The following is a 26,836-nucleotide window of genomic DNA, read 5'->3' as shown; positions in this document are numbered from 1 at the left end:
AGCTATGGCAGCTCTTCTGAGGTCTGCGTACAAGCTGTTTGTCTCTGTGAAAGCAAAGCAGCTTGCAGGAGCACACGATGAACTGTATGGAGAAGGCTTTAGGGTGGAATGGCTGTAGCTGGCTGTGTCTGCTCCTATCCTGGCCTTCTGAGGAGATGAGCATCTCGGGGTCATCCCAGGGAGCACCAACACAAGAGGCTACTGCAAAATACACTTGGGATCCTTCATCATATCAGGGTTGTGGCTAGTCCAAGCATTGTGCCCTGTTCTGGAGCTGATTTTTGTACCAGCAGTGCCTCGGAAAGTAGGGCTGGCCTGCTGGGCATGAGTGCCTGCTGAGAGGGGCACCACGTTCGGACACCATGGTCACTTGGGGTGGTAGTGCCAGAGCCAGCAAGGGCACCTCTGCCCAGTGGAGGATGGTCCTAATCCTGTGAATCTCATCACTCTTAACGAGGTGATGAGCTGACATTCTGAGTAAGGGATGGGAAGCAGTGGAGGAAAACACAAGAGTGACAAGGAAGGTCGGAGGTGGGAGACAGTACTAGGAGGAAGGGGAGGCTGTGTTGAAGAGATTATTCAGGAGTTTCTTCAGGATTTGCTTTTAAACAGAGGAGGAAGAGGATCAGGGCTAGTCCAGCCTCAGGCAGCCTGCCAGCACTGAAACTTTGCTCGGTGGGTGGGACTAGGCAAATTGTGTGGGAGCTGGAATAGTTTTGCTGAATGATCCCCTTCTTTCATGTCCTGGGAGAGGAGATGGTGGTGATGGTATTGCTCACCTGGGTGAAGAATAGCAAGGAGCTTTTCTTCAGTGTCTCTCTCAAAAGTCCTGACTCTCTGTTGCCTGCCTTTCAGCATTCGCTGCCTTTAATCAAAACCAAAGGACCCTGCTCATGCTACAGACACGCCAGTCGCTTCTCCACCCGGTGCTGCGCTCTGCTTCCTTCTGGAGCCGTTTTTAGAGAGCTCCTTGACTTAACTCTGAGCTCCAATTTGGGCCTTCCAACCCCAGCTTTGTCTGTTGTTTATATTTCATTTACATCCGCAGGACAGTTGGGTAGGGAGCTAACTGCTTGTGGCCTGGTACAGAGGTGGGCCCTCTGTGCTCACAGGCACGCTCGCCTGGTTCTCATAGTGACAGCTGAGAGCACAAACCAGCTTGAAGGTAACGCATTCAAAAATCAGGGCTGTAAGGAAAAGCTAAGGAAAAGGACCTGACGCTTGGGAGACTGCAGAAGGTGCTGTTTCAGACAGAAAATGGGTTTGCTGTCAGTCGCAGGTATGGTGTGCACCCAGCGAGAGTGCTGGGCTACCTGGGCTGGAGCTAGGCACAGTGGTGATGGGAGGGGGACACTTGGCAGCCTCTCTTCTCTCCAGGGTCACGGAATACACACTGCACCAGGTGATGGTTATGGGGGACCTGCATCCTCCCTAGCCTCTTCCCTCTAACCTCTTGAAACAGCGTGCCCAGAAGTACATATGTGCCTGTACTTGTGTCCTTCCGCCCCTCCCTGTAACTAACTCTGACTGCAGCCTGTCAGCTCATGGGCAAGGGTTGAGTATAGAAGTGACAGTCAGGAAAACCTGTTGTTCTTAAGAGCTAACATCCTTCGTGTGCATTCAAGGTGAACCGGCCGGTGGGTAAGGTGCAGATCTTCACTGCAGACTTGTCCGAGATACCACGTTGCAACTGCAAACCAACAGATGAAAACCCCTGTGGCCTGGACTCCGAATGCATCAACCGCATGTTGCTCTATGAATGCCACCCCATGGTCTGCCCTGCTGGGGAGCGCTGCCAGAACCAGTGCTTCTCCAAGCGGCAGTATCCCGAGGTACAAATTTTCCGCACCTTGGCACGAGGATGGGGCTTGCAAGCCAAAACAGACATCAGAAAGGTACGTCCTCTGTTTCTGCATGTAATTTTCTCTTGCCACTTCTCTCTTGCTCAGTGTTGGTTTTAATAGATTTGAAAATTACTATCTTCCATAATTTGAAGACTTAGTGCCGTAGAATGCCGTTTAGGAAAGAAATGGATGAATTTAACTTTTTCAGTCCTGACAGGAAAGTTTTGGCTCAGCTAACCAAGAAAATGGTTTGCATGTTGATGTCTCACGGGGTAAGAAAGGTGATTGCTCAGTCTGTCTGCTTGTATGGACGATGGGCTTTGACTAGACCCAGAACACTGTCTTGAAGACGGTGCTCAGGATTTCCATTTGGGGAACGGTGGTTATACCTCCCCCCATTCTTGAATAGCCAGGCTTTTCTAGCATGAGAATCTTGTATCACAAACTGAAACCAGGGCTTGCCTCTTTCAAAAGGATAATGTCTTGGACATAGCTATTATTATTGCTGAAACAGGTATCTCCAGCTAAAAAACCACTTGTATATATTTTTTTAAATGCAGAGAATAGTAGTTTTGTGGAACCACATCTGTGCTGAATGAAGGAGGAAGAATGTTAAAGCAAAGAGAACCCCAAAGCTAAAAAAGGGTGAAGCAAAATAGAGGACAATTAGCACAGTGGGAGAAGAATGTCTGGAAAAGGAGTAGGGACAACATGCTAGGGTGGGGGTTTGATAGCAGAAGTAAAAATGTGAGTCTACCTTGTTCAGGCTTTGCTGCCTGCTGTGATACAGGTTAAAGCTTCTCTGCTGTTCCACGCACCTGTTACATTTCACTTCCAGCAGATGGTCTGGAAGCAGCAAAACGCAGTTGTTTATGGAGGCACCTACTAGCCCCAGTGTGTCAGAGCTGGGGTTCCCTCTGAGGGCTGAAGTACTGTTTCTGTGGTACTTCACTGCAGGGGAGCTCCACGGATTTACTGCGGGAGCAGGTGCCTTAGGTGCATCATGCAGCTTGGTGTGGTTGGTCCCCAAAGGATTACTGTTTCCAGCTGGAACATAGTTATGCAGTGCTTTGAGCTTTGCTGCAAAGAATTACTCTTGTGGTTAACTTTATGCTGTCCCTCAATGTTAATTCTTTCCATAGCACAAAGAATAACCTGATGGCCATTGCTACTTCATTTAATTTAGTTCAAGTTATTTGTTGAGCCTGTGAAGTGGATGCATGACTCTTGGTGAAGATTGTAAGTCAAACTGGCTGCAAAGCACAGAGGAAGATCTCCAGGAAAAGGTTTCCACAAAGGAAACGGGAACTATGTTTTATTGCGAAGGTGGATGTTCCTCCATCCTGGAGGGAGTTTGTCTCATCTTTCCAGCTTGTTGTTTTCTCTCTGGCAGGGTGAATTTGTCAATGAGTATGTTGGGGAGCTAATTGATGAGGAGGAGTGCCGAGCCCGAATCCGCTATGCTCAGGAGCACGACATCACCAATTTCTACATGTTGACACTGGATAAGGTATGTGGAAGAAATTTTTCTTGCCAGCATCCTAGACAGAAGTAAAATAATTGCAAGGAAGGCTTGATAGTGGTCTTCTCCAGCAAGTAAAAAGGCGCTAAGAGTTGCTGATGAGCTGGTCTGCATTTCCACTGAAGAGAAGACTAAAAGGATGGACTTAATGTGCAGTAGAGAAGCTTCAGGTTGGGTATGAGGATTAGGAGGAAAGTCTGAACTGACCTCTTTGAAGTTTATTCAGCAAATGTGAGGCAGTTTTCTGAGGGCAATTGTCTGAGGATTGTAGAGCCTGCTTCAGCATAACAGGGTGAATTTTGTAACCTCAGAACCCTTCCCAGCAGCTGAACCGTGGAGAGCCCAGAACTGGGCTGGTGTGTGCCAGAGAGGCATTGGCCCTCAGGTGGACAAGTATCAAGCGCAGTGAGACCTTCATTTAAGTTCAGATCCCAGATCTTGCAGATTTCAGTAGACGGGTGGAGTTTTACACCCACAGACTCCTCAGTGGGTCCCGGAGGCCAGGTTGTTGATGTGAGTTCCGGGGTTTCTGAGGTGAGTAGTTTTGTCAGCTGCTTTCCACACTTTGTCACTCAACCCTGGGGAAGATTAGAAGGAAACCATGAAAGCAGGCACGGGAAGAGGCTGTCAGTGTGGGACAGGATGACAGCGTGACTGCTTGCTGGCTCTCCCCTCCTCTTGCTGCTAATTCACACTGACCCTGTTTTGTTCTCCTTGTCTGCCTGATGGGTGGGAGCAGGAACAAAACCAAGTGTTAGTATCTCCCTCGTTATTACAAAACCAAATCTCAGTTGCAGCTGCCCTCTCCTCTCCAACACGGTCTAACAAATGATAGTGTATCTCACCCATTACGTACTGTTCCTGATTTCCTTCTGTATGTTGAGGTACAAGAAATAGGAACTGATACTTTGCTTTTAAGCAGAAGTTGGAGTCCGAAACTGCCAGTGCTGCGCTGGAAGTGTGCTGGTGTAGTGTTTATCCACTGCTGACCCCACAGGGAGAGCTGACTTCCCAGAAAGGAGCAGTAGCACTTTCCTGAGTGTTCGGGAGCCCCTGTGTCTTTGAAGAGGAATGTCGTGCAGGAGACTGTATTGGCATATGATTTGCCAGCCCCGACCAGAGACATCAGTGTGTGGGAACTGGTTGGGTGTCTGTCGATTGCGCAGGCAACACCCTTGGTTAAAACCCACATACAAACTCTGGTGCTTTCCAAGTGTCATCAGAGCTTCCGTTGTCATACTTCTCACTACTGATTGATGCTTTCCTGGTATGCTGCTACCTGTGCTGCAGTGGCTTAAACAGGAAATAACAGTTTACTAAATGTGTTTTTCTGGGGGTTTTTTTGCAATTCCAGGATCGAATCATTGATGCTGGGCCAAAGGGCAATTATGCTCGGTTCATGAACCATTGCTGCCAGCCAAACTGTGAGACTCAGAAATGGTGTGTGAACGGCGATACTCGGGTGGGGCTCTTCGCAATTGTAAATATCAAAGCTGGTAAGGAACCCCTTTCTGTCAGTACCCACAGTTAAAAGCGTGGGAGTGTTTCTGTAAGGAAAGTGGAGGGTTTGTAGCTCCCTGGGAAGGTATTTAATTTTTGTTTTCACATAGGCAGTCATGAGACTTAACACCAGCAGTGACATAATGAAACAATACACCCGTGGTATAAATGGAGGTTCATGGTTCTAATTTACAGGGTCAAGAAATGGAACTAAGCATGCTACAGCGTGGCGTACAGCCCTTTTTGGCTGTAGTGTGGGGTTGCACTGAATTTTCAATCCACACACATCTATGGGGAGATTAATACTTGGTATCCTTGTGTAGTTGTGACAGTCATTTGTGTCATTATATTTCAAAAGTGCTTTTACTTCAGCAGTAAGATGTTCTGCTTCATAGTTCATTACAACTTGCTTGGTTTTGATCTGCTTTTGTGCCAGGGACGGAGCTGACTTTCAACTACAATCTGGAGTGTTTGGGAAATGGAAAGACCGTTTGTAAATGTGGTGCCCCAAACTGCAGTGGCTTCCTAGGAGTAAGGCCAAAGGTATGATGCCCCCTTTAAGCTTTTGTTCTTCTGAAGTACCTCTTTGCATAGATGTGTATCTTTGTTGCAGAGATCTCAGGAAAGGTGATTGGTTTTCAGTATGGCCATGGAAACACTGCTTGAAATGAGTTGAATATCCAAGTTTTCATTCTGAGAGTGCAGTTCTTAGACCTGAATTATTAGAGTCGCTACAAATAATGACAGGAAATTGTATTTTACAGCAAAAGAATAAATAAAAGCTTTTTTTCAGACTTTTCTGCTTACTAGCATGACAATTTCCATCACATTAGAGGGGCAAAGGACAGGCATGGGGGAAAGACTTCCATTGTATAACTAAGAAACCACAGCTCGGCCCATTTCCCAAAGTAAAGGCCTGAGTAAATCATGAGCATACATGGAAGGGGAGGCCTGCAAACTCACATTCCTTCAGACTTGGAGTTGCTTTAGAGCCAGAAGGCTTCTACATCGCCATCTTCACTGCAGTAAGAAAGTTCCTGGGTTTTTTTCCTTCTTTTGGTTAAGTGACTGAAGTGCACACATCAGACAGGAATAAGAAATTTGCCATGTCTGAGGCAGAAAAATCACTAGCTTTTAGAACTCCCCGACTTTTGAGAGCTTCGTGTTGTAACTGTAATGTTGCAGTAACAGGAATTGATTTCAGTTACCTTCTTGTGTGAGCTGGTTCTCACTGGAAAAATGAAATAACAGGAGCAGTTGGCCGAGTTCCCAGCTGTCACCAGCTACATCTATGTCTCAGCTGTTGGTTTGTTTCAAGAGCTTCACCAAATCGGTCTGTAATCCCTTTGCTCTGGCATGTGGGTACTGGCGGCTTACCCACAGTTAAGGGTTAAAAGCTCCAGCAACACAGTTGTTAAGCCCCGTCAATATATAGGAAAGGTTTTGTGAATTCTCCAGAGAGCTTAGTTCTGCAGAAAAAGTAACTTAAGGTAAAAAAAAATAGGATGTCTTCAGAAGTTGACAGATGAGGTGAATTACACATCTGATGTATTTAGTTCTTTTTTGGGTTGCGATTTAAGGTTCTCAATTGATTTTGTGCTGCTCCTGTGTTATACATGGCTTGACTGTCATTTTTTCCCTGAAATTGCAGGTTGCATGATGGAAATCAGAGAAAGGTGCCCTTTAGTTGGCATTAATGTTCCTTTGTGATGCCTGAGGCGACACATTCCATCTTGATGAGATGGGCTAAGAAACAATACCCAAGAAAACACTACCTTGGTGGTCTTTTTTTTTTTAAATTCATCCCACAAGAGATACATTTTTAAGCTTCCTGAAGATACAGCAAGACAAAACTTGATCATGCTGATTATGCTCGAGTTCACTCTTTAAAGGGACCTTTCTAACTGGGAGTGTGGAAGAATGCTTGGGAGTCCCTTGTACTGCAGTGAGCAAGTGGGAATCGCTTAGTCCAGCTGTTAGACCTTGCTTAGACATTCAAATTAGCTGTGAAAGGTTTTCCTTGTTCTCTTTGTAATTAGCTGGCTGAGGTACTAAGTGCTGAGAATAGGTGGAATAGTTTAGGTGGAGTGATTTCACTGCCTGCATTTTCAGTTATAAGAAAGGCCTGACTTGTCCCCATTGTCAATGGGAATGATGGTATGAAAACAGAAATATCCACATGTGAAGGGGAAGGAGGCAATCAAGAGATGTAGCTCCCTGGTGGCACGACAGCTAGCGAACTGCTGTGGAATTCTGAAACTGTAGATCTGGAGACAAATGTTTTTAAATGTTTTGGTGTTCTTGTTTTTAATCGTGATAGAAGAGTGATGAAAATAGTGCCCAATATTTATGCAGAATAAAGGATGCAAAAAATCACCTCATAGGCATCGTCTCAGCATGCAGAGGTGTTCTGCGTGGAAAACACATATTTGGACACGAAGATATGTGGAAAATGGCATAAAATTTAGTTCGTGTCTGTTTAGATAAACTAAACTGATAGTGATTTGATAAGGTCATTGATTGGGCACAGGTAGCATCATATTTATGGAGTTGAGTGTTTGGTACAGCGGTAGGCTTAGGCTGGAGAGGATCTGAGCTAATGGGGTCAGGAGTGGTCTGAGGACCTAGACTGAAGCGGCGGGGGACAGCGCTGGAGGAAGCCCTAGGCCAGAGAGGAGAGCACTTAAACCATTTAGATGCCAGTCTTGGAACCAGTTGTGGTTATTTCATTACTGCCTGTAGCACAGCTGTTGGAAGTGTAGTAATTTAACTGTACTAATGACAACAAAGATGTCAGGTGTTGTTGGTGTGGGAGAAGGAGAGGATGGAGCAATTGCAAAGGAATAGCTGGGTATAACTGGGAATTGGCTGGAGTTCAGAGATTTGATATGGCAGAGTACACACCTGGAGGTTAATAGCAGAAACAAATCTGCGATGAGAAGGTCATCAGTGAGCAGTCCTGGTGAAGAAGGAGCCATTGTGCTGTTCAGCTGCCGAAGGACTGAACTGCTGTTGGGACGCAGCTGTGAAAAAGGGAAATGCAGGTGGAGCTTTGGGAGGGATTTCCTATTCTTTTGGAGAAGTGTTGATGTCATTGTACACTGCCTGTGGGGTGTCATCTGAAGCAGCACGTATAATTCTGTCACTTGTGTTTGGGAGAAATAAACTCAATAGGGGCAGAGAAATGCCATTAGGAAGGCAGGGTACAGACTGTGAAAGTGTTTGGTTTGTGAGAAGGAAAGTGTGTCCTGGTGGTTAATTCAGGGAGAGAGAAAAACTTCTGCCAAAAGAGCAGCGTTGACAGGAGAACAAATAGGGCTAAACCGATCACAGATAAACTCAGACTGAAAATGGAGAGATGAGTGAGGAATGTCAAAGAGTGCAGGAAGGCCTGGGAGAGTCTCCTCATCAGTCATGGGTACAAGGAGACCTGACTGCTTTGACTGAGGACCTGAAGAGTACATGAGAGGTGGCATGAGCTCAGTGTGACACCAGGCAGTCCCTGCTTCCTCATTCTGCTGTTGCTAATTGTATATATCCCATGTTTAACCAGCCTTTGGTGCAGGGCTTCCAGGCTCTTAAAGAAAAAAGAACTATTTGCTGTAGTAAATTCATTGCCAAATCTTGAGAAGCACTATAGTAGGATTTTTATTTGCAGGGTTTGTGATTATCTCCACTGTAGCAGGAAGGGGCAGAGACCTGCATTAACTGACATTGTCTTACCCGCAGAGCCAACCCAGCCTCACCGAGGAAAAGTCCAAGAAGCTAAAGAGACGGCCACAGATGAAGCGCAGGTCGCAGGCGGAGGTGATGAAGGAGCGAGAGGATGAGTGCTTCAGCTGTGGGGACGGAGGGCAGCTAGTTTCTTGTAAGAAGCCAGGCTGCCCCAAGGTGTACCACGCGGACTGCCTCAACCTGACCAAGAGACCTGCAGGTCAGTGCTCTGCATGGCTGGGCTCTGCTTGGGTCACGGCCTTGGCTCGAGGTGTCCCAGGCGCTGCTCACTGCCTTGCACTCACTTCACAGCATATGAACATTAGAGAGATCTTACTCACTTGAACAGACTTTGTGGCCCACATGACACAACCCTGGTTTGCACCCCACTGTGACTGCAAAAAGATTAATTGATTGCTGAAGGGAGAGCTGGTCCTTGCCCAAGAAACGGTGCTTGTGAGCTGACCCCATCCTTGGGGCCTAGTAGAGGATAGTGCCGACAATAGTTAAGATATTGGTTCCTCAGATTGGCCGTTTTCCCAAAGTTGAAGACAACTGAGTCAATTGAATGGTGAGGAAAAGCACTGGTGGAAAATGGGAGTTTGAGAAGAATGTGTTAGATGTCTGAATAGCCATGAGTTCATAGTTAAGAAAGAGAACAGTATCAAAACGTATCCGAGTTTGTGGTGAAATGAGGGCAGACATTCGAAATATAAAGAAAAAACCTCAAAAAGTACGTCTAGTTGTGTGCAGAGAAAGAAATAGTTTCTCTGCATGAGTGATAAAACAGTTTCTAGTTTGTTAGCTCAAGACGTGCAAAGTAACATCTATTGGAGGAAAAGATCTAAGTTGCATTTAAAAGTCTTAAAGGAGCTGGTTGAGGGGAATATGTCCTCTGTTGTTGTGGTTTGTCTTGGTTACTAAAGGAGTTCCTGCAACCTGTAATGAGTGGTCAGGTTTAACCAATGCTCAGAAAGGGAAAGAGTTTGACCTGAGTCTTAGTAGGCTGGTTAGCCTGATTTCTGCCAGGCCAGGAGGATGGAAAAGCTGATACGAGATCAAGGGTCAAAGAATTAAATGGTAAGAATCTCAACAATACTAGATAAGAAGTTTTTAGGTGGAATGACTCATCAAACCTAATGTAGGGGTTTTTGCTAAGATAATAAATTTGGTTAATAAAGGCAACTGCATTGAAGTAATTTGTTTAGGGGATTGTAAATACTTTGATTTGATACTGTAAGCCCTGTCATAATTAGTAGTTCTCCATGCAAGTCTCTGCAGTGTTTTCTGAGCACATCAGAGGCAGGCTGAGAAACATGGAACCAAGCGGTCTCTGAAAGCAACTGCCAGGAGAGTCACTGTGGCAGAGTGTTTCTGTTGGTGCACCACAGAGAGCCAGAACTGGACATTCAGCACCTCTAGCTGTAATTTGGCAGAAGGTGTAGAAGGGCTAGTAGCGTATTTTGTAGATGACAGAAATGATGTGTGTGCATGTGTGAAGTTTTGGGGAGAATACAGCATTTATACAGAAGAGCTTGAATTGCTTGTCGAACAAACGCTCAGAGCAACATAAAAGCCAACAGGAGTGCAGGTCATTCCTATGGAACATCATCGTTCAGGGAGAGGGAGTCCTGAACATCACCTTTCTATACAGTTTTGTGTGCTAAGACAGGACGCTGTAACATCCTGGCAGGTTTTCTGTGCTTTAAAGTCTTGAATAAAGGACAATCCAGCCTTTAGCCTGTTCTCCCGCTTTCCATTTGAAAAGCTTCTCCTAACAGCCTGACTTCAAAAAAACAAAGGATTGCCATCTCTCCAATATCCATTTTTTTACATACTGGGAGACTGTTGTCTCCTTAGTCCCTTTCCAGCTGAAACAAACGCAGCCTCTCCTTGCAGCTCTTATTTTCTAAAATTATTATTCTTCATCTGCTCTGGACCGTGTTCCACTTGCCTACGCATCTTTAAGACTGTGGTAACAGAAGTATTTTAACAGTACTGCAGCTGAGGCCTTACTAACACCAACAGAAAAAGAATAATTATGTTTTTTGTTTTACATAAAATTTCTCAGAAAATGAGATTTGACTTGTTTTGCAAGAACTTTTATATTTGTATGTTTGTCATTTGCCCTATCATCCTTGAGTCCTTGCCTTGATCCTTTTCACATACTTATTATTTCTTCCTCCTGCAGTCCTGCTTTGCACTGGTCTTTATTTAATTGCACCTTGTTGGTGCAAAAGCATCTGTCCAGTTTAAATTCTGAGCCTGTCTAATCAGATTTTTGTAGTCCCTCACAGCCTTGTTATCTACCCATTTCTGTAAGAGTATTTGCTGTTCTGTTTCCAGAAATTTAATATAAAATACAGACTAAAATAGACTCCTCAAGGATGTAATTGGAAATGCCTCCTAGGTTTGCCAGAAGACCATTAATAGCTGTTTATTGAGAATGATTTTCAGTCAGTTGTAGCCATTTTACTCTTTTTACATGTAGGCTGTTATTTTTATAGCCTGCTCCTTAGAGTATCATGCAGGACATGAAAGGTTCAGCACTTTTTACTTCAAATGTTTCCTCTGCCATGGGTATTGCTGTCGAGTAATTGGAATTTCCTGCTTGTTTGCATGTTACTAGTTGTGTGATCTTACTTCTGAGCTCTGGGCTGTCTCTGGAGAGGCTTCTTATTCATTAGGCCTTTTATTCCGTCAAAGACCATTAGAGTGGTTTGATAGGATTTATCCTTCCTGCAACACAGTGGCAGGTTTTGACTTATTTCATTTTCCATCCATACAAATGACCTCTATAATAATAGTCCCAGAGTCTTTCCAGTGGCCAAACTGAGTGTTGAGTGTGGCTCTCTGTGTTGCTGATGGTGTGGGGGGAGCAGCGACAGCCTGTGAGCCTGGAAGGGGGAAAATCACATGTAGTGTTAAACATCCCCATGCTGAAAAGGATGCTGAGAAACTGGAAAAGACACAGAAAAGCAGTGTGTATGTATTTTGAGACCGGAACAGAAGCCTTGGACTGGCTTCAAAGGAGGGGCAAAACATGCTGCGTGTTATCTCTAACCCCAGGGGAAAAACAGTGTGAGAGAGGGGAGTGGGAAGCTGAAGTTGCACAAGTGCATCGAGAAATGCCCACAGCTGCTCAGTGCTGTGCTGTAGTCGTGCTCTCATCCAGAGCTGGAAGAGAGGTGCTAGCCAAAGCCACAGATGTGTGGGCTTGGTTCAGGGAGATGGGGAAGTGCCCTGACCCAGCTGGTGTCCACAGCTGCCCTCCGTCACCACTGGTGCTCTGAGTGCGGGCTGGCCTGTGCCAGGGCTGCTCTGCAGGGAGCTGCTCTCTGCAGCAAGACAGGGAGCCGGGGCGGGGGGTGGCAGGGTGAGGTGTTGGGGGAGCATAGAGGCAGGAGGCATGTTTGGAAAAGCAGCAGCGGTGCTGGTGCTGTGGTGAGAGGTCAGGAACTTGGCTTCGTGTGTCGTGGGTGCAAATGGCCTCCCCGTTCCTTGTGTTCGTGAACTGGTGAGAAGCGTTTGGTAGCAACAGCAGGAGCCTTGGCTGGGGGAGCAGGGGGCTGAACTGGTGAGGTCATCTACAAGTGAAAAAAGCAGCAATCTCTGAAGTGTAATGTGTTTTTTTAACTCTATGATGGTGTTGATACTGATGGTGAAAGATTCAGCGTGGACGTGGAGCTCCTCGGGGAGCAGCTTGGCTTTGTGTTAAGCAGTATTTTCATCACGGCCATACACAGAGGTTAAGGAAGATGCCTTTGGGTGCAGACAATAGAAACCTACTCCCTTGTGATCATTGCCCTCTCACTTCTTCTTTCTGATAAACAGGAAGGGAGGTTGTTGGCCCAGAATTAACAAAGACTTAGGTGAACCTGACACATCTACTTAAAAGGTTAATTGGGTGTATTATACACAGATACCACTGTTGTTGTCTGTGGAAATCAGAGCCACAGAGATGTGCAAGCTGGGGGTGTCTGATCTTCTCTAGAGACCCGTATTGGGTAGTGTCGTGCTGAAGTCAGATGGGCTTCTGGTCTGACTTGGTGTGGCTTGTGTTCATCATGACTGTCATCACCCTTGTTACTTCTGAGGATGCAGGTCCCTGTTAACTGCCCGTCGATCCTGGGAGCTATGGCAGAAACTGAGGAGGACACATGGAATTGTATGGGAGTATTACAGGGGTGTTCCCACTCTCACTTGAACTCCCTTTACAGCAGGCCTTGTCTCTTCCCCTTGTACCACTCCTAAGGTATGTCTTTTCTCCTGTGTCTGTGCTGCAGGAAAATGGGAGTGCCCGTGGCATCAGTGTGATGTGTGTGGTAAGGAAGCAGCTTCCTTCTGCGAGATGTGCCCCAGGTCCTTCTGCAAGCAGCACCGGGAAGGCATGCTCTTCATCTCCAAGCTGGATGGACGTTTATGCTGCACAGAGCACGATCCCTGTGGGCCTAACCCTCTAGAGCCGGGAGAAATTCGTGAGTATGTGCCTTCCATAGGAGCCCTGGCTAACGGCGAGGACACCCAGCCACCTGAGCAGCCGCCTGCAGACACAGACCTGAGCGTTGAGCCTCTGGACAGCCTACCTCAGCCTGTGGCCCTCAGACTGCAGTCACCAGAAAAGCCCCCTGCTACCCTAGCGCTGAGGCTGCCGCCGTCAGACAAGCCCCCCACCACCCTAGCCCTGAGGTTGCAGCCGTCAAACAAGCCCCCCACCACCCTGGCCCTCAGGCTGCCTCCACCAGACAAACCACCAGCCACCCTGGCGCTGAGACTGCCACCATCAAATAAACCCCCCACCACCTTGTCACTGAGGCTGAAGCCATCCAACAAACCCCCCACCACCCTCTCGCTTCGGCTGCAGCCTTCAGACAAACCTCCCACCACCCTGTCGCTCCGCCTGCAGCCATCAGACAGGCCCCAGGCTGCCCTGTCCCTAAGGCTGCAGTCAGAGAAGCAACCCATCATCGTAGCGCTGAGGCCTCAGGAGCCCGACAAACCTCCCACCAATGCGGTGCTGTGGCCACTGGATGAGTCCTCCGGTGATGCCTCACAGCCTCATCTGCCGAGCAAATCTCCTCCAGGAACTCCACACTCCTTGGACGAGTCGCTTGTTACTGCTGGTGCCCTGCAGCTCCAGCTGTCGGACGAGCCTCCTGCCGCCCCCGGGGTCTTGGGGTTACTGGACAAGTCCCTCATTGACACCAGGGCCCAGCAGCCTGAGCTGCTGGATGAATTCCCAACGAAATGCCTGCATCCTCAACTGTCGGACAGACTTCTCGCCGTGGCAGGGACCCTGCAGTCCCAGGCGGTGGATGAGCCTCCTGCGGCCGATCAGCCTCAGCCATCAGACAGAGCTTCTGCCCAGAGCCCGCAGCTTCGGTCTGTGGAAAAGGCTCCCAGCTCCTTGGTGCCGCAGGTCCCAGCATCAGAGATGGCTCCCGGTCCTGGGGTGCTGTGGCCTCTGCCCATTGAAAAAGTCCCCAGCTCCCTGGTCTCGCGGATCCTGCCCATGGAGAAGGCTCCTGGATCAGCTGTGTCACGGCCCCCACCTCCAGAGAAGGCTTCCTTCTCCGGGGCAGCGCGGGTCCCAGCCGTGGAGAACGCTCCCAGCCCTGGGACGCCCCGTCTCCTGCCTCTGGAGAAGGCTCCTGCCTCGGGGATGTCGCGGATTCTGCCCACAGAGAAGGCTCCCAGCTTAGGGGCGCCGCGGCCTCTGCCTCCGGAGAAGGCTCCTGGCTCCCGGTCGCCGCACGTCCTGCCCATGGAGAAGGCTCTCGGCTCAGGGGCCCTGCGGATCCCGCTCACGCAGAAGGCGCTCACCCCCGGGGTGCTGCGGCCCCTGCCTCTGGAGAAGGCTGCCGACTCTGGGGCCTTGCGGGTCCTGCCTCCAGAGAAGGCTCTCGGCTCCGGAGTGGCTCGGCCTCAGCTCTTGGAGAGGCCCCTCACTCTCACAGCCCCGTGGCCTCAGGCATCGGACAAGCTGGCTGCTGCTGTGGCTCCTCGGCCTCAAGCCTTGGACAAGCCTCCAGCCGCGTCAGCTCCGAGGCTGTTGCTGTCGGAGAAGGCGCTGCGGCCCGTCGACCAGAATGCACAGCCAAAGGAGAGAGGAGCCCCAGTCATGGAGCTGAGTCCCCAGCAGAAAGAGAGGACCATGTTAGCTGGCGAGCAAATCTCTTGGTCTGCTGGGAAAGCGGTGACACATGTCGGACAGGTACCTTGGCCTACGGAGAAACTACAGACACACGAGCAAACCCACTGGCCCACTGCAAAAGCCCTGACTCTTGCAGAGCAGCCTCCCCGGACAGCAGAGAAACTACCAGAGCCAACCCTTCAGCCCAGCTGGGAAGTGGCCTCAGCCCCCGCAGAGCAAACCCCTTGGACATCAGAGAGATTGCGTGCGTTTGAGCAGACCCCTCGGCCAGCCAGGGAAGCGCCGGTGCCCCCGGAGCAGATGCAGTGGCTTGTCACGAACATTCAGACAATTGACCAGATCCCTTGGCTGAGTGGAAAAGCACAGACTCCTCGGGGGCAGGACCCTTTGCCTGAACAAAACACAGCGCTAGCCCGTAACCAGGATTCTGTCTGTCGTGAGTTGGCCGACTCAGAGCCAAAGTGAGGTTGGTGAATATGGGAGGCAGGTTTCAGTCTTTTAATGTTTAGGGAGGGGGAATCTTTGTGGTTTTTTTTTTTTTATTCACTTCCCTGAGCCCAGCCCCTAACCCATGCACATCCCATCCATATTCTCTCGTGACATGAGCAAGGACATTCACTTCAGTCTGAGTGTGGCCCAGCCAAAGGGAGAGAGCATCCGTGACCTTTTCCTCTTCCTTTTACAACTGGTAAAGCTGAAATAAAGAGTCCACTCTGGGTAAAAATCTCCAATTCCATTGAAATGGTCACATTACTTGATCCAGCGTGTTCGAGCTCCAGGTCTGATTCGTAGCCGGGTTCCCAGATACAGCTAGGGGCCTTGCTCTTTTTACTGTATTTAGAGGAAGCAGATCAGTCAGGCTGCCCTGGGACTGGAGATGTTTCAGGGATCAGGCGGTGAGCAGTCAGGTGTACGCCCTTGCTGGACTCTGTAGAAGCAGGGAAGGGGTTTATCTGTCGTCTGCCCGGGTCTCTGTCCCTGCAGGGTGTTGCTTTGTGAGGTTTGTCCGTATGTTCACTGGGACGTGCTGCGTGTGTGGTTCACTGAAGGACAGGTATCATCTCCAGCTGAGCTGGGAGAGGAGCCCGCTGCACTTGCTCAGTGCAGTTTTCTGCAGCAATAGACAATATCCACTCAGGCTCCTTTGTACGAAGCTGAGACTGGCCAGGCCTGATAAACGGGAAATCTGAAGGAGGTCGGGGAAAAGAGAGATCTTGGAAGAAGCCATCTGGCAGTTTTTTCATTCTTGTGTCTTAATCCTTTAGCACAGGACATGTAGAGTGTTTCCTGCACTTGAAAACATTGTGACCTATAAAGCAGCAATAGCAGAGTAGGGCAGAGTGGGTTTTCCCCAAGGTGCTGAGCACCACCCTAGCAGGGTGGTGGTCCTCCCTCTCAAAGTTCCATCCAGTCTCTTCTTGACTTCTGTTGTCACCGTGAGCCAGCAGACTGAACAGACTTTTCTCCCCTTGCCTCAGACACGTTCAGGACACGGTCGCATCACACCTGATCTTCCCAGCAGCAGGACGTGCTGCCGAGCTGCAAGTGAAGCCTGTACCGTTCTCTACACAGCGCAGAGGCAAGGGTGCCGTAGCTGTTATCAGGACCCATCTTGACACCTTCCCCTTGGGTAGCTTCTGGCTTAACTCTTCTACAACCAAAGGAGACTTGAATTAACTGGACTGTGTTGGTGTGTGTGTGTGTGTGCGTGCGCATGTGTGTCCTTCCAACTGAATAGTAGTTCTCACACTGGAACACGGTGGGCTCCGGCAGCTGGCTGGCTTTCTTTTTTCCTCTTCTCCCTTTTCCAGTTAAGGAGATGTTTAGTACCTGGTGGTCATCAGTCTGGTGTCCAGACTAGGCCTGCTGAAAGCCGTTTGCTCAAGCGTTGAGGCAGAAGTTCAGTTGGCCGTGGTACTGGTGGAGCGAGCGGTAGAGTCCCAGGGACCTGCAGAGTGGCGTCTTGCGACCCCCGGCACCCTCACAGGCAGGAGGAGGACAGGCCTCCCTGGGCGGCACTGCTCGGCCTGGATGGGGTCGGTATCCTGCCAAGGAAGCACTGCTGACCAGCACTCTCCCACTCTCACAACACGTTACCTCTGTGGTTTGCCTGAGCTCGGCCGATCCGGGTGCCCCAGCCGCGGATCTCCGTGCCCACCCCCAGACCACGCGCAGCTCCAGTGTATCCTTCTCCTTCCAGGCAGACCCGTGGGTCCCTCCCCGGAAAGGGAGCGTTCCGCTCCAGGCTGACCCTCTCCCTCGGGCATGGGAGCAGGTCCTTGTTCCCACCTGGCTTGCAAGTGCCTGCTGCTCCCAGAGCAGACAGTCGTGAGCTTTGCAGTTTTCTATGAAGGGAGTCAGACACTTGTACCGAGACAAATCCCAATCCATCTCCTTTCCTGACGTACGCAGCCCAAGACAACATCCTGCTGTAGAGGCTGGGTGTGCTGGGCACAAGGGGACATTACCAGTGCTGTGGTGCATCTCTTCTCTAGTCCGAATCATTTCAGATCCTTTGTAGAATAGCTAGCGACTTCGAAAAGCTTTATGGCTTATGGAAACTTACTGTTTAATGTTTTTTTCCGGGAAGACTGGCAGGTCAGTTCCTGCTTGCTGCTGAAACTGGGGAAATGCAAGCAGCTTGTGTTTCTGCGTGACTCCTGCACAAAGGGAATCAGGACAACTCCTCAGAGCCATTGAGAGAGAAGATAATCTAAGGGCATTCATTAACTTTTTTAAACAAAATTTTAAAAAAACGGTAATGACGTTCAGTATATTAAGTATTTATCATGTGTGAGAAGGAAAATAAATCTTGAATTTACATTTATAGGCCTTCCCATGAGCTGGACTTAGTCATGTAGATTGTGTAAGTAGGGTTACCTCCGTGCCAGCCACCCAGCCAGCTACAGCTGTAACCAGAAAGGTATCTGCACTGCTCTGTCCACCTCCGCTTCGCATTGTCACGTGTTAACTAGTTACTTGTTTCATGAAAAATAAACTGTGAATATTTTTGGTGCAGGCTTTTTTAAATCTGTAAAATGGAGAAGTTCTCAATGAATTCTCAAAAGTGCAGGTTTGAAAAAAATAACTTCATTAAATTGTGTGCTCACATAGTAGGGTGAGGTTCACAGCAGCAGCAGCCTTTCACGCAGCAGGCTCTTACCCAAAAGCTTGTTTTGAACAGTGAACGTGGATTGAACCGTTGCATGGCATTTCAAACCCACAGCCTTATTCCTCCATACCCCACGTCTCTTCTTGTCTCCCTTCATGCCTTTTCCATGAGGATCCAGGTTTCTCGCTTGCTACCTTCTAGCTACTGTCAGAAAGTTGACTTCAGTGTAGCTGGGAGGCTGCTTGGTAAAATTGGCGTTTGGAAACTTCATTGCAGGAGGAAGCCAGCAAGCTGCTTTTCCCTCCTTGCCCTCCCTGGGCGATGCTCTGTCAGATCAGGATGGCTTTTTCAGACACTTGCGGAGGGAGTAGGGGTGCTGTTAGGAATGACTGACTGCTGGGTCACATCAACAAGATGGGCAAGGCCTGACCAGGTGTGGAGATAGGTCCCAGCAGCCCTGCCCTGCCCCACCTGCCTTCATCCGCAGGGAGCGTGAGCATGGGCTGAGAAACAGCTCCAGGCAACAAACCCCTCATGAAGGAAATGTGGGCTTCTTCAGCACTTGAGGTGACTCTCGCTGTTGGTGGGAGCTGGTAGCACTGCCATGGAGGAGAGGGAGATGTCTGTACCGAAGTAGTTGGGTTCATTTTCTGCAGTTCATTACTGTCTTCGGAGTTTAGCCAGTTTGAATCACTGAGGTTTGTTAAGGTAGAGGAAAGCAGCAGATAACACATACCCCTGGCCCACCGCTCCTGTGGAAGAGAGACTGCTGCAGCCCTGCTCCGACCTCTCCGAGCCCTTGTGCTGGGCTTGTCCAGCTTTGCTGCAGCTCTCTGGCCAAGGTCAAGGTGCTTTTTTGCTGCGTTGGAGGGGTCTGATCACCTGGCTGCTAACAGTCTCAGGTCAGCCCTAATTGCACCCAAGGTGGGCGAGAGGTGACTCTTGTGTTGATTCACTGTTGTGTGGAGAGTTGTAGAAGCAGAATCGTGGGTGTCATTTCTGCTCAGAGCTGTGTCCCTTTCCCTGCTGTCTCAGGGAGGCTCACAGGAACTTCCCAGGCTCATGAGCCCATTCCCATTTGTAGGAATGGCTCTCCTTCCCAGTTCTGGAGGGCATGAAGGATTTGCTCCCATACAAATGCTTCGCTGGCCAACACTCTTGCTGTCAGGGCAGCCTGGCTGCCCCTGCTCAGAGCGGTGGGCTGGGGTCACTGGCTGTGGCCTCCGTCCTGCAGCAGGACCTGCTTCATTGGTGGAGTTCTGTGGTGGGCAGGAGAGTCCCAGTTGATCTTTGGTGATGGAGGAGCTCTGGTGAGGGGTGATGGCATCGTCGGGGACTTTCATGGGCATGACCTGCCTGCCCAGGCAGGGGAGGAGGATTGCAGAGGAGGAGCCACTGCAGGGCCTGTGGGATGCGTGGGCAGGAGGGGAGCGGGCACAGGCCACCGTCCTGCGTGGCTTGTCCCATCTGCACCAGCTCACAGGGCTGGCGCCCGCTATCAGCCAGGGCTCTGGTGAATCTAGCAAAGTGGCCACTGTAAGGGATAATCAGTCCCCTACTGCACGTCTTCAGATACTAACTAGCTCATGGTAGCTTGCTTTATTGCTATTCTCAAGTTAAAACTTTTCCTATTTAACAAAAAAACACCACAAGAACACAATTCACTCCAATGCACAAAGTATCCAGGTGGTACTGTGGGAGCATGCGTTATAATTCAGGGTTAAACCCTGCACAGGCACAGGCTTCGCTTTGAAGGTGTGGTTGTTATTAAAATTGAGGAGATGAGATGGTTGAATCTAAAGGACAGTAAACTAAGGTGAGACGATGTGGATTGAGGGTGCTAGAAGAGCTTCAGCTCAGTTTTACAGAAAAAAAAAAAAGGAAGAAAAAGAAAGAAAAAGCAGCCCTAACCTTGATGCATCTCAGCAGCGGTTTAACCTGAGCACGCTGTGGATGTGTGCTGCTCCTACCTGGATGCCACAGCCAGTGTTGTGACAGGGCAGGGGGAGTTTGTTTGAGAAACCTCAGACCTTCAACACCTTCTGGTTATTTTTAATTTCAGCCTTAACTTCTGATTTTGCTTGGTGTTTGGAATAACCGTAATTGTAACCTGCTTGTAATGTGCTTTGCCCTAAATTACTGATGAGGCTTTCAGCCTCTGCCAGCCAGTGAGTGTTAAAGCGAAGTGGCAAACCGTGCAGCTACTCTGAAAGTAAAAAGGGGGCCGGTGAGGGCTCACGCTGTGTTTGACAGCCCGGGCTTTGTCCATGCTAATTACTCCCCTGTGATAGTGATAATGCAATAGGCAGCATTTGCAGCTGAGGCTGTGCCTCTTGCAGCAGCACGGCCGGGCTGATGGGGTGCTCGGGACTCCCAGGGCCTGGGAGATGGGATGCTGGAGCCTGGGGACCTCTCTGCCACTTGCCTGGCTTCAGCGGGAGTCTTGCCTGCGGGGTGGCAGTGCCCTCGCTTAGCAGGAGGTGGGAAAAGGCAAGATTTCTGCTCCGAGTCCTCCGAAAGCCATCTAGGCGAAGTCGGGCGCGGGGGGACAGCATGCGTCAGCTTGGGCTGGAGAAGTGGCGGTGATGGACAGTCCCTACAGCACTGAATCTACCTCCTAGGGAAATCTGAGAAATGGGTGTTGCTATGTCCTATTTCAAGGTAAAGTTTTAATCAGTTTGCCCTTGGCGAAGCACTTGGGCTATTGTGGTGCTATTGTAAACCGTTCGGCAGCTTAGCACAGTAGGGCTGAACTCACGGCTCCTGGCCCGCGGGCTGGAGGTTTCTTCGCCGGCTGAATCCTGTCCCCCCGTAGTTGGGGCTGGGCTTCGGCACGTGTGATGGAAACAGGACAAGGTGTGACTCGGTTCCTTCGATTTATGATGGCTTTGAGACTCAAACCAGTGTGCCAGTGGGCCCCGTGGGCGTAGGGAGCGAGTGGAGCCACGTGAAGCAAGGCAGGCGTCCGCTAACTGCATGTTCTTTGTGTCCGTTTGGTACTGAGCTGGTTTCAGTTTTTGTTTTTTTTCTGATGTTTCCGAGTTGTTGACTTCAAGGAACTGGGTTTTGTGTATTTTTTTAGACACTGGGAACTTGTTAAAAGGAAAAGCAGCAGCACCGGGAGGCTCAAGGTGGAGCGTGGCTGGAGCTGAGGGCGGCCCAGGCCAACGTGGGTGGGAGGAGGTCGGATGTGTCAGCAGCGGCTGGCGCAGGCAGGGAGCAGGCAGGGAGCAGCTCTCCCTGCGACAGGCAGAAGCCTTCCAGCGGCCGTGCTCCCGGCCCTGCTCAACCACGGTGCCGAGTTCACCGCCCCGCCAGCCTGCTCGCCTTCGAGACACCAAATGTGTGCGATACCGCGCCTGGCTTTGACTGTCCCCTGCCACCCTCCGGTGCCACATGCTCTTGGCTGGGGCCCTGGCTGCCTGCTCCCCCCTCCTCGGGGCCGGGGAGGAAGGACATGGGGGGCCACCCATAGCAGCGGCATAAGTTGTACTGAAGCTGCGAGCGGGAAGTTTGCTCAGAGATGGGGAAGCCTTGCTGTGAGCAGCCCCACGCCGCGCTCTGCCCCCACGGAGGTGTTTGCAGTGGAGGGGAGTCCCCCGCAGGGTCCCGTCCCCCCGACACGGCGGGAGTTGAGGTGCCTGGCTGAGGCGGGGGCTGGCCGGAGCTGCGGGTGGGCGCTGGGGTGGTGGCCGGGGCGAGCACTGTGGGGGGCGTGTGGGTGCTTGGCCCTGGCTGGGACTCACCTGTCAGTTCTAAGCAGGGATGCCAGAGCAGGTGAGAGAAACCTACATATTTCCAGCATGTATATTATTTTTAGAAGAGGGAGAGGGGAGAGTCTTGGACCATTGATTACTTTCATTTTGCTCCCCTTAGACTGTTGGCTGTGTATGTGAAACTTATAATGAAATGAGGGTTGCCCTGCCCAGGTGCTCCCAGAACATGTACTGTAATTCTTTGTATATAGAAGAAAAAAATTACTGTAAAGTAAAGTTTAACTTTACTCTCGATGTCCTCTTGTGGTTTGTCTCGCCGAGCGGGGGGCGCAGGGGGAGTCTGGCTGTGCCCGGACACCCCAAGGCAGGGATGGGAGAGCCCCGACAGCCTCGCAGGCAGGGGACGGCTCAGACCACAATGCGTTTTATTTACATTGTACACGAGAGAAGACGCTTAAATAAATCTGCAAAGAATCGGGCAGCATCTCCGAGAGAATAAGTTAACAGCCACCGCTGGGCCACAGCAGTGATGCGGGGGAGGCAGCTCCCCCAAACGCCGGCTGGCAGGGAGAGGGGTCCCCAGGGTGACCGCCCGCGGCTCCCGGCACCGCAGGAGGCTCCCGGCACCGCACGGCAGCCCTCGGCCGCTCCGCGCGCCGGGAGGAGAGCAGTCTGCAGCGCTGCCGTGTCGCGGACGGGCCCGTACAGCTAAAACACAGCAGGTAAAAAACCAGAGGAGTCCGGCGCGCGCTGGCTGCCCGGCCGGCAGCAGCGGTTCCCTTTTGGCAGGAGGTCTCAGTGGTGGCAGCAGCTGTAGAAGTAGGCACTGCTCCTCTGGCCCAGGTCAACGCCCTTCTCCTCTGGAAGAGAGCAGGGGCGGCAGGCTGCCGGCACGTCCACCCCGGGAAGTGGAAGCCATGTGGGAGCCCCAAAGCTGCCGGTCCCAGGCCTGGGCCCTGACGGGTCCCTCAGGGAGGGGTTTGGTGCCCCCGCAGAGAAGCAGCGAGGCTCATGGCTCGGCACGGCCCAGGGCTGCAGGCGTAGCCAGGCTGAGCACGCCTGGACAGGCCTGGTGCAAAGCTGAGAGCCAGTCCCAGCTCCTGGCTGCCCGTTTGCCAAAGGCCACCTGTGGCCCAGTTGGGCAGACATGCTGAGCCTGGCCTGAGTCGGGACGAGGACACCGTGACAGGACCCAAGCTCTGCAGGACAACCCCTGACCGCAGCAGCTCCAGGGAGCGGGGGGTGAAGGGTCAGACCCCACAGCACTCATCCTCCACACCCTCCCCCCGGGCACGTGCACCCCCCAGCACAGGAGAAGGTGTCTGGGGAGGGATGGGTCCTGCCTGCTCACCTGTCATCACCTGGAAGGCGGTGAAGTGGACGTAGTCTTCGGCCACCTTCTGGAACAGCTCATCTGGGGGGAGAGCGGGCAGGGTGGCTGTGGGCAGCCCCACCAACAGGCACAGCCCCCCCCCTGCGCCCCCCTCCCCGGGTCCTGCTTGGGCACAGCTGGCAGCGAGGGGGCTACTCACCCACGCTCTGGCCTGTCTTGCTGGAGGTCTCGAAGAGCTCTGCCTTGATCTCTGAAATAAGGGCCTGGGTTAGCGCCTGCTGCGGGTGCAGGATATGGCCCCGTGGGGTCAGCTCCCCTCTCTGGAGTCACCCCTTGAGCACAGCTGCCAACAGCAGGGGCTGGCAGGGGCCAGGGCAGGGCCCCGCACTCTCAGCCCCGCTGCCCTGCCTGTGTCAGGACAGGCCGTGCCCAGGGAGGTCCCTGGAAGAGCCGAGGCCTCACCGCGCCAGGAGCCCTGGTGCCTGGAGCCACCAGGATGAGGGCAGAGCCCCTCGCGCATCCCAGGCGCACACGGATGCAGCAGCTTTGTTCCCCCCTCGCTCCACACCCGGGAGCCCAGGAAGGGCTGTCACTGCCCAGCCGCCAGCATCCCGGCCCCGTGCGGTGCCCGGCTGTACCGTCAGCATAGTCCTGCACATCGTGGAAGTCGACCCCCCTCTTCCTCCTGTCCTCTTCCAGCAGGTCGCTCTTGGTGCCGCACAGGTAGATCCGGCAGCCCTGTGGCAGGCAGAGGGGTGGGAGGGATGTGCCCACAGGCCCGGCACTGCCACCGGCTCCCCTCGCCCTCCGGCGAGGCTCCGCGGCCCCCCTGGCCCCCCCAGCCCGGCCGTACCTCCTCGCAGTTCTGCAGCTCATTCACCCAGAACTTGGCGCGTTGGAAACTGCTGCTGTCGGTCAGATCTGGGGGAGAAGGTCAGGGTTTGCCCCCTCCCTCACGCGCCCACCCGCCACCACCCCAGCCTGTGGCCTTCGCGGCCGCCAGCTCCCTCCTCGTCCCGCGGCACCATGCCCTTACCGTAGCAGACGACGGCGGCCCGTGCCCCACGGTAGTAGATGCGGCTCATGGCCTCGTAGCGCTCTGAGCCGGCCGTGTCCTGGGGGGTGACAGGGGAGCGCTCAGGTGTGGGGGGGGGGGTTTCGGGGGTCCCTCCGTGTCAGGGGGGTGGCCGGGAATGGTGCCGGGGTGCTGGCACTGCCCTCGCCCCCGTGCTTACCCAGATGCCCAGGGTCACCGTCTGGTCCCCCACGGACATCACCTTGGCCACGAAGGCGGCCCCGATCGTCTGGAAGAAAAGCAGGAGGAGCGGTGGGGACCGGCCGGGGCCGTGGTGGGGGCCTGCCCGGGGATGCGGAGCGGGCGGGGGCGGGGGGACACCTTGGGGGGAACCTGCCGCAGGGACACGCGGGAACCCACTCGGGGACGTGGGAGGCACCATCCCGGGGACACGGTGGGGAAAGGACCCGAGGACGCGGGAGGGAGGCGGGCAGCATCCCGGGGATGGGGGGGACACCCGGACACGAGCGGACCGTGCCAGGGACCGCGGGGGGGGGGGGCGCGGCGCGGCCACTCACGTTCTGGTAGGGCCCGGGCCGGAAGCGGCGGTGGGCGCAGCGCTCCACCAGGCTGCTCTTGCCCACCCCCTCCTGCCCCAGCAGCACCACCTTGGCGTCCACCCGCCGCCCGCTCATCCTCCCGCCGCCGCCGCCGCCGCGGGGCGGGGCCGACACCGGGGCCGGGGCGGGGGGCCGAGGGGGGGGAGGCGGGGCCGGCGCGGCGGAAGCGCGCGGCGGGGCGGGGCCGGAGGACGGAAGTGCGCGGGGCCGGGGCGGAAGTGCGCGGCGGGGCGGGCCGAGGCCGCATGGCGGCCGCCCAGCAGGCGCGGGCCGGAGCCTGAGGCGGAGCGGCGGCGGCGGCCCCCCCCATGGGGAAGTACTGCGCCAGCCTGGGCGTCCTCAAGGGGCCCTGGGACCAGGTCTTCGCCGCCTTCTGGCAGCGCTACCCCAACCCCTACAGGTGCGCCGGGGCCGCCCCCCCACCCCCGCTCCGGGCTCCCCCCGCGGCTCTCCCTTCTCCCCCGAAAAACGGTCCCTCCCCGGGATCAGCCGCGGCCCTCTGCCCCCTCCAACGGGCCCGCCGGGCTTCGTGTCCTCCGCGGGATGGCGTCGTGTTACCCCCCAGCCCTTTCCCGGGGTCCCACGGGGGCAGGACCCTCTGCTCGCCCCCCACTAGAGTCTTCAGGGACGGGTGTCCCGCACCGGGATGCGGGTTTTCCCTTCCCTTCATACCCCAGACCTTTCCCCGCGGTGCCTGGTGGTTCCCAGCCCCCGCGGCGGGGGTGGTGTTGGCCAGGAGCAGGGCTTAATGTTTTTTTTCCCCCCTCCTCGTTTTAGCAAACATGTCCTGACCGAAGACATCGTGCACCGGGAGGTGACGGCGGACCACAAGCTGCTCTCCCGGCGGCTCCTGACCAAGACCAACCGGATGCCCCGCTGGGCAGAGCGCTTCTTCCCGGCCAACGTCGCCCACTCCGTCTACATCCTGGAGGACTCTATCGTGGACCCCAAGAACCGAACCATGACCACGTTCACCTGGAACATCAACCACGCGCGTCTCATGGTAGGTGCCTGCGGGCGGGCACGCGGCCGGGTGGCAGCGGCCGGTCGGTGCCCACAGCCGGGCTGTGCCTCGCGCAGGTGGTGGAGGAACGTTGCGTGTACCAGGTGAACCCGGAGAACAGCAACTGGACCGAGGTCAAGCGGGAGGCCTGGGTCTCTTCCAGCCTGTTTGGCGTCTCGCGGGCTGTCCAGGTGAGCACTGCCAACTGCTCGAGCAGCACTGCGGACCCCCTCTTTGGAGAGGCCAGCCGCTCCCCCCTGCTCTACCCTTTCCCCGTGTTTTTTCCTGCCCTTTTTCTCTCGTTCCCCCCATCCTTACGAGCTCTTGGGGCACCCAGAACCATCACAGCTGGTGGGCACGAGCCCATAAGATGTTTGGGACTGGACAAACTGGGACAAAGCCCCAGGGGCTGTGTGTGACATGGGAGCTGGGCTTGCACCTTCGGTGACTTTTCCCTTGCAGGAGTTTGGTCTGGCCAGGTTCAAAAGCAACGTGACCAAGAGCACTAAGGGATTTGAATACGTGCTAGCAAGAATGCAAGGTGAGCACCTGAGGGCAGGCTGGGGCTGACCGGGACGGGTCTCTTGGAGTTACAGGTCACACTGGGAACACTCCAGTCTACAGGCAGGTCATGGCTTGAACTAATCCGACTGCGAAATCCTTGTCCCTTGCCTTTGCCCCCATGTCTTGGCACAGCCTGCTCTTCCTGAGCGGAGCAGCCAGGCAGGGGTGGAGCACAGGCAGGAGGGGGATGTAACACAGCAGCAGTCACGTGCCTGCAGTTCCCCTTCACGACGCGCCCTGACGCATGCAGGTCGGGAGCGCTGGGCTCATCTTCCCCTTGTGTGGGGAAGTCACCTCCGTGCCAGGGTGACGGGACCGGTCTAGCTTGCGTCAGCCGGCACTCCTGTGCCAGGGCAGGGCGGGGGCCCGCTGGGGCTGGGCTAACAATTTCTGTGTTACAGGAGAAGCTCCATCCAAAACACTGGTGGAAACAGCCAAGGAAGCGACCGAGAAAGCCAAGGAGACAGCTCTGGCTGCTACAGAGAAAGCCAAGGATTTGGCAAGCAAGGCAGCCACCAAGAAGAAGCAGTACGTGTGAGGGGCCGGGCACAGGCGGGCACCGGCCACACCAAAACAGATAGGAGCCTCCTTAGTTTTTATATTTTTAAACTGTACAAGTCTGACAATCAGCTGCTGTTAGACCCTGAGATGTAATTATCATTAAAGAACTTACTCCCACCTCTGACTTGGCCTGGGGCTGGCCTGGCTAGAGCAGAGCCTGGTGCTGCCCTCTGCTCTG

The 26,836-nt window shown here is 53.1% G+C and overlaps 3 protein-coding genes across 5 annotated transcripts in view; 2 read left to right on the top strand and 1 right to left on the bottom strand.

Moving 5' to 3' along the window:
- NSD1 (nuclear receptor binding SET domain protein 1) overlaps window positions 1–21,856 on the top strand; it is a 69,111-nt gene extending 47,255 nt beyond the window's left edge. For 2 of the 3 annotated variants that reach the window (XM_074883234.1, XM_074883233.1), the window contains exons 18-23: window positions 1,626–1,895; window positions 3,238–3,354; window positions 4,721–4,862; window positions 5,303–5,409; window positions 8,596–8,800; window positions 12,867–21,856. In XM_074883234.1, coding sequence (XP_074739335.1) covers window positions 1,626–1,895; window positions 3,238–3,354; window positions 4,721–4,862; window positions 5,303–5,409; window positions 8,596–8,800; window positions 12,867–15,199 — 3,174 coding nt within the window. In that variant the 3' untranslated portion in view covers window positions 15,200–21,856. The remainder of the gene's footprint in view (window positions 1–1,625; window positions 1,896–3,237; window positions 3,355–4,720; window positions 4,863–5,302; window positions 5,410–8,595; window positions 8,801–12,866) is intronic. The other variant, XM_074883232.1, reaches the window with a different exon arrangement.
- A 114-nt stretch (window positions 21,857–21,970) lies between these two features.
- On the bottom strand, window positions 21,971–24,653 carry RAB24 (RAB24, member RAS oncogene family). Its single transcript, XM_074883240.1, has 8 exons — window positions 24,489–24,653; window positions 24,131–24,199; window positions 23,932–24,010; window positions 23,749–23,816; window positions 23,534–23,633; window positions 23,095–23,145; window positions 22,914–22,976; window positions 21,971–22,422 (listed from the first exon to the last, which is right to left on the bottom strand). The coding sequence occupies exons 1-8, from the start codon at window positions 24,603–24,605 to the stop codon at window positions 22,358–22,360; spliced, it is 612 nt and encodes a 203-aa protein (XP_074739341.1). The 5' UTR covers window positions 24,606–24,653; the 3' UTR covers window positions 21,971–22,357.
- Window positions 24,654–24,711: 58 nt separating this feature from the next.
- On the top strand, window positions 24,712–26,782 carry PRELID1 (PRELI domain containing 1). Its single transcript, XM_074883239.1, has 5 exons — window positions 24,712–24,930; window positions 25,308–25,533; window positions 25,611–25,724; window positions 25,996–26,074; window positions 26,499–26,782. Exons 1-5 carry the CDS (start codon window positions 24,839–24,841, stop codon window positions 26,633–26,635), a joined length of 648 nt encoding a protein of 215 aa, XP_074739340.1. The 5' UTR covers window positions 24,712–24,838; the 3' UTR covers window positions 26,636–26,782.
- Window positions 26,783–26,836: the final 54 nt, after the last annotated feature.

Source organism: Strix uralensis, chromosome 14 (genome assembly GCF_047716275.1).
Source record: "Strix uralensis isolate ZFMK-TIS-50842 chromosome 14, bStrUra1, whole genome shotgun sequence".
Lineage (NCBI taxonomy): Eukaryota > Metazoa > Chordata > Aves > Strigiformes > Strigidae > Strix > Strix uralensis.
This window is presented reverse-complemented; position numbering and strand designations above follow the sequence as displayed.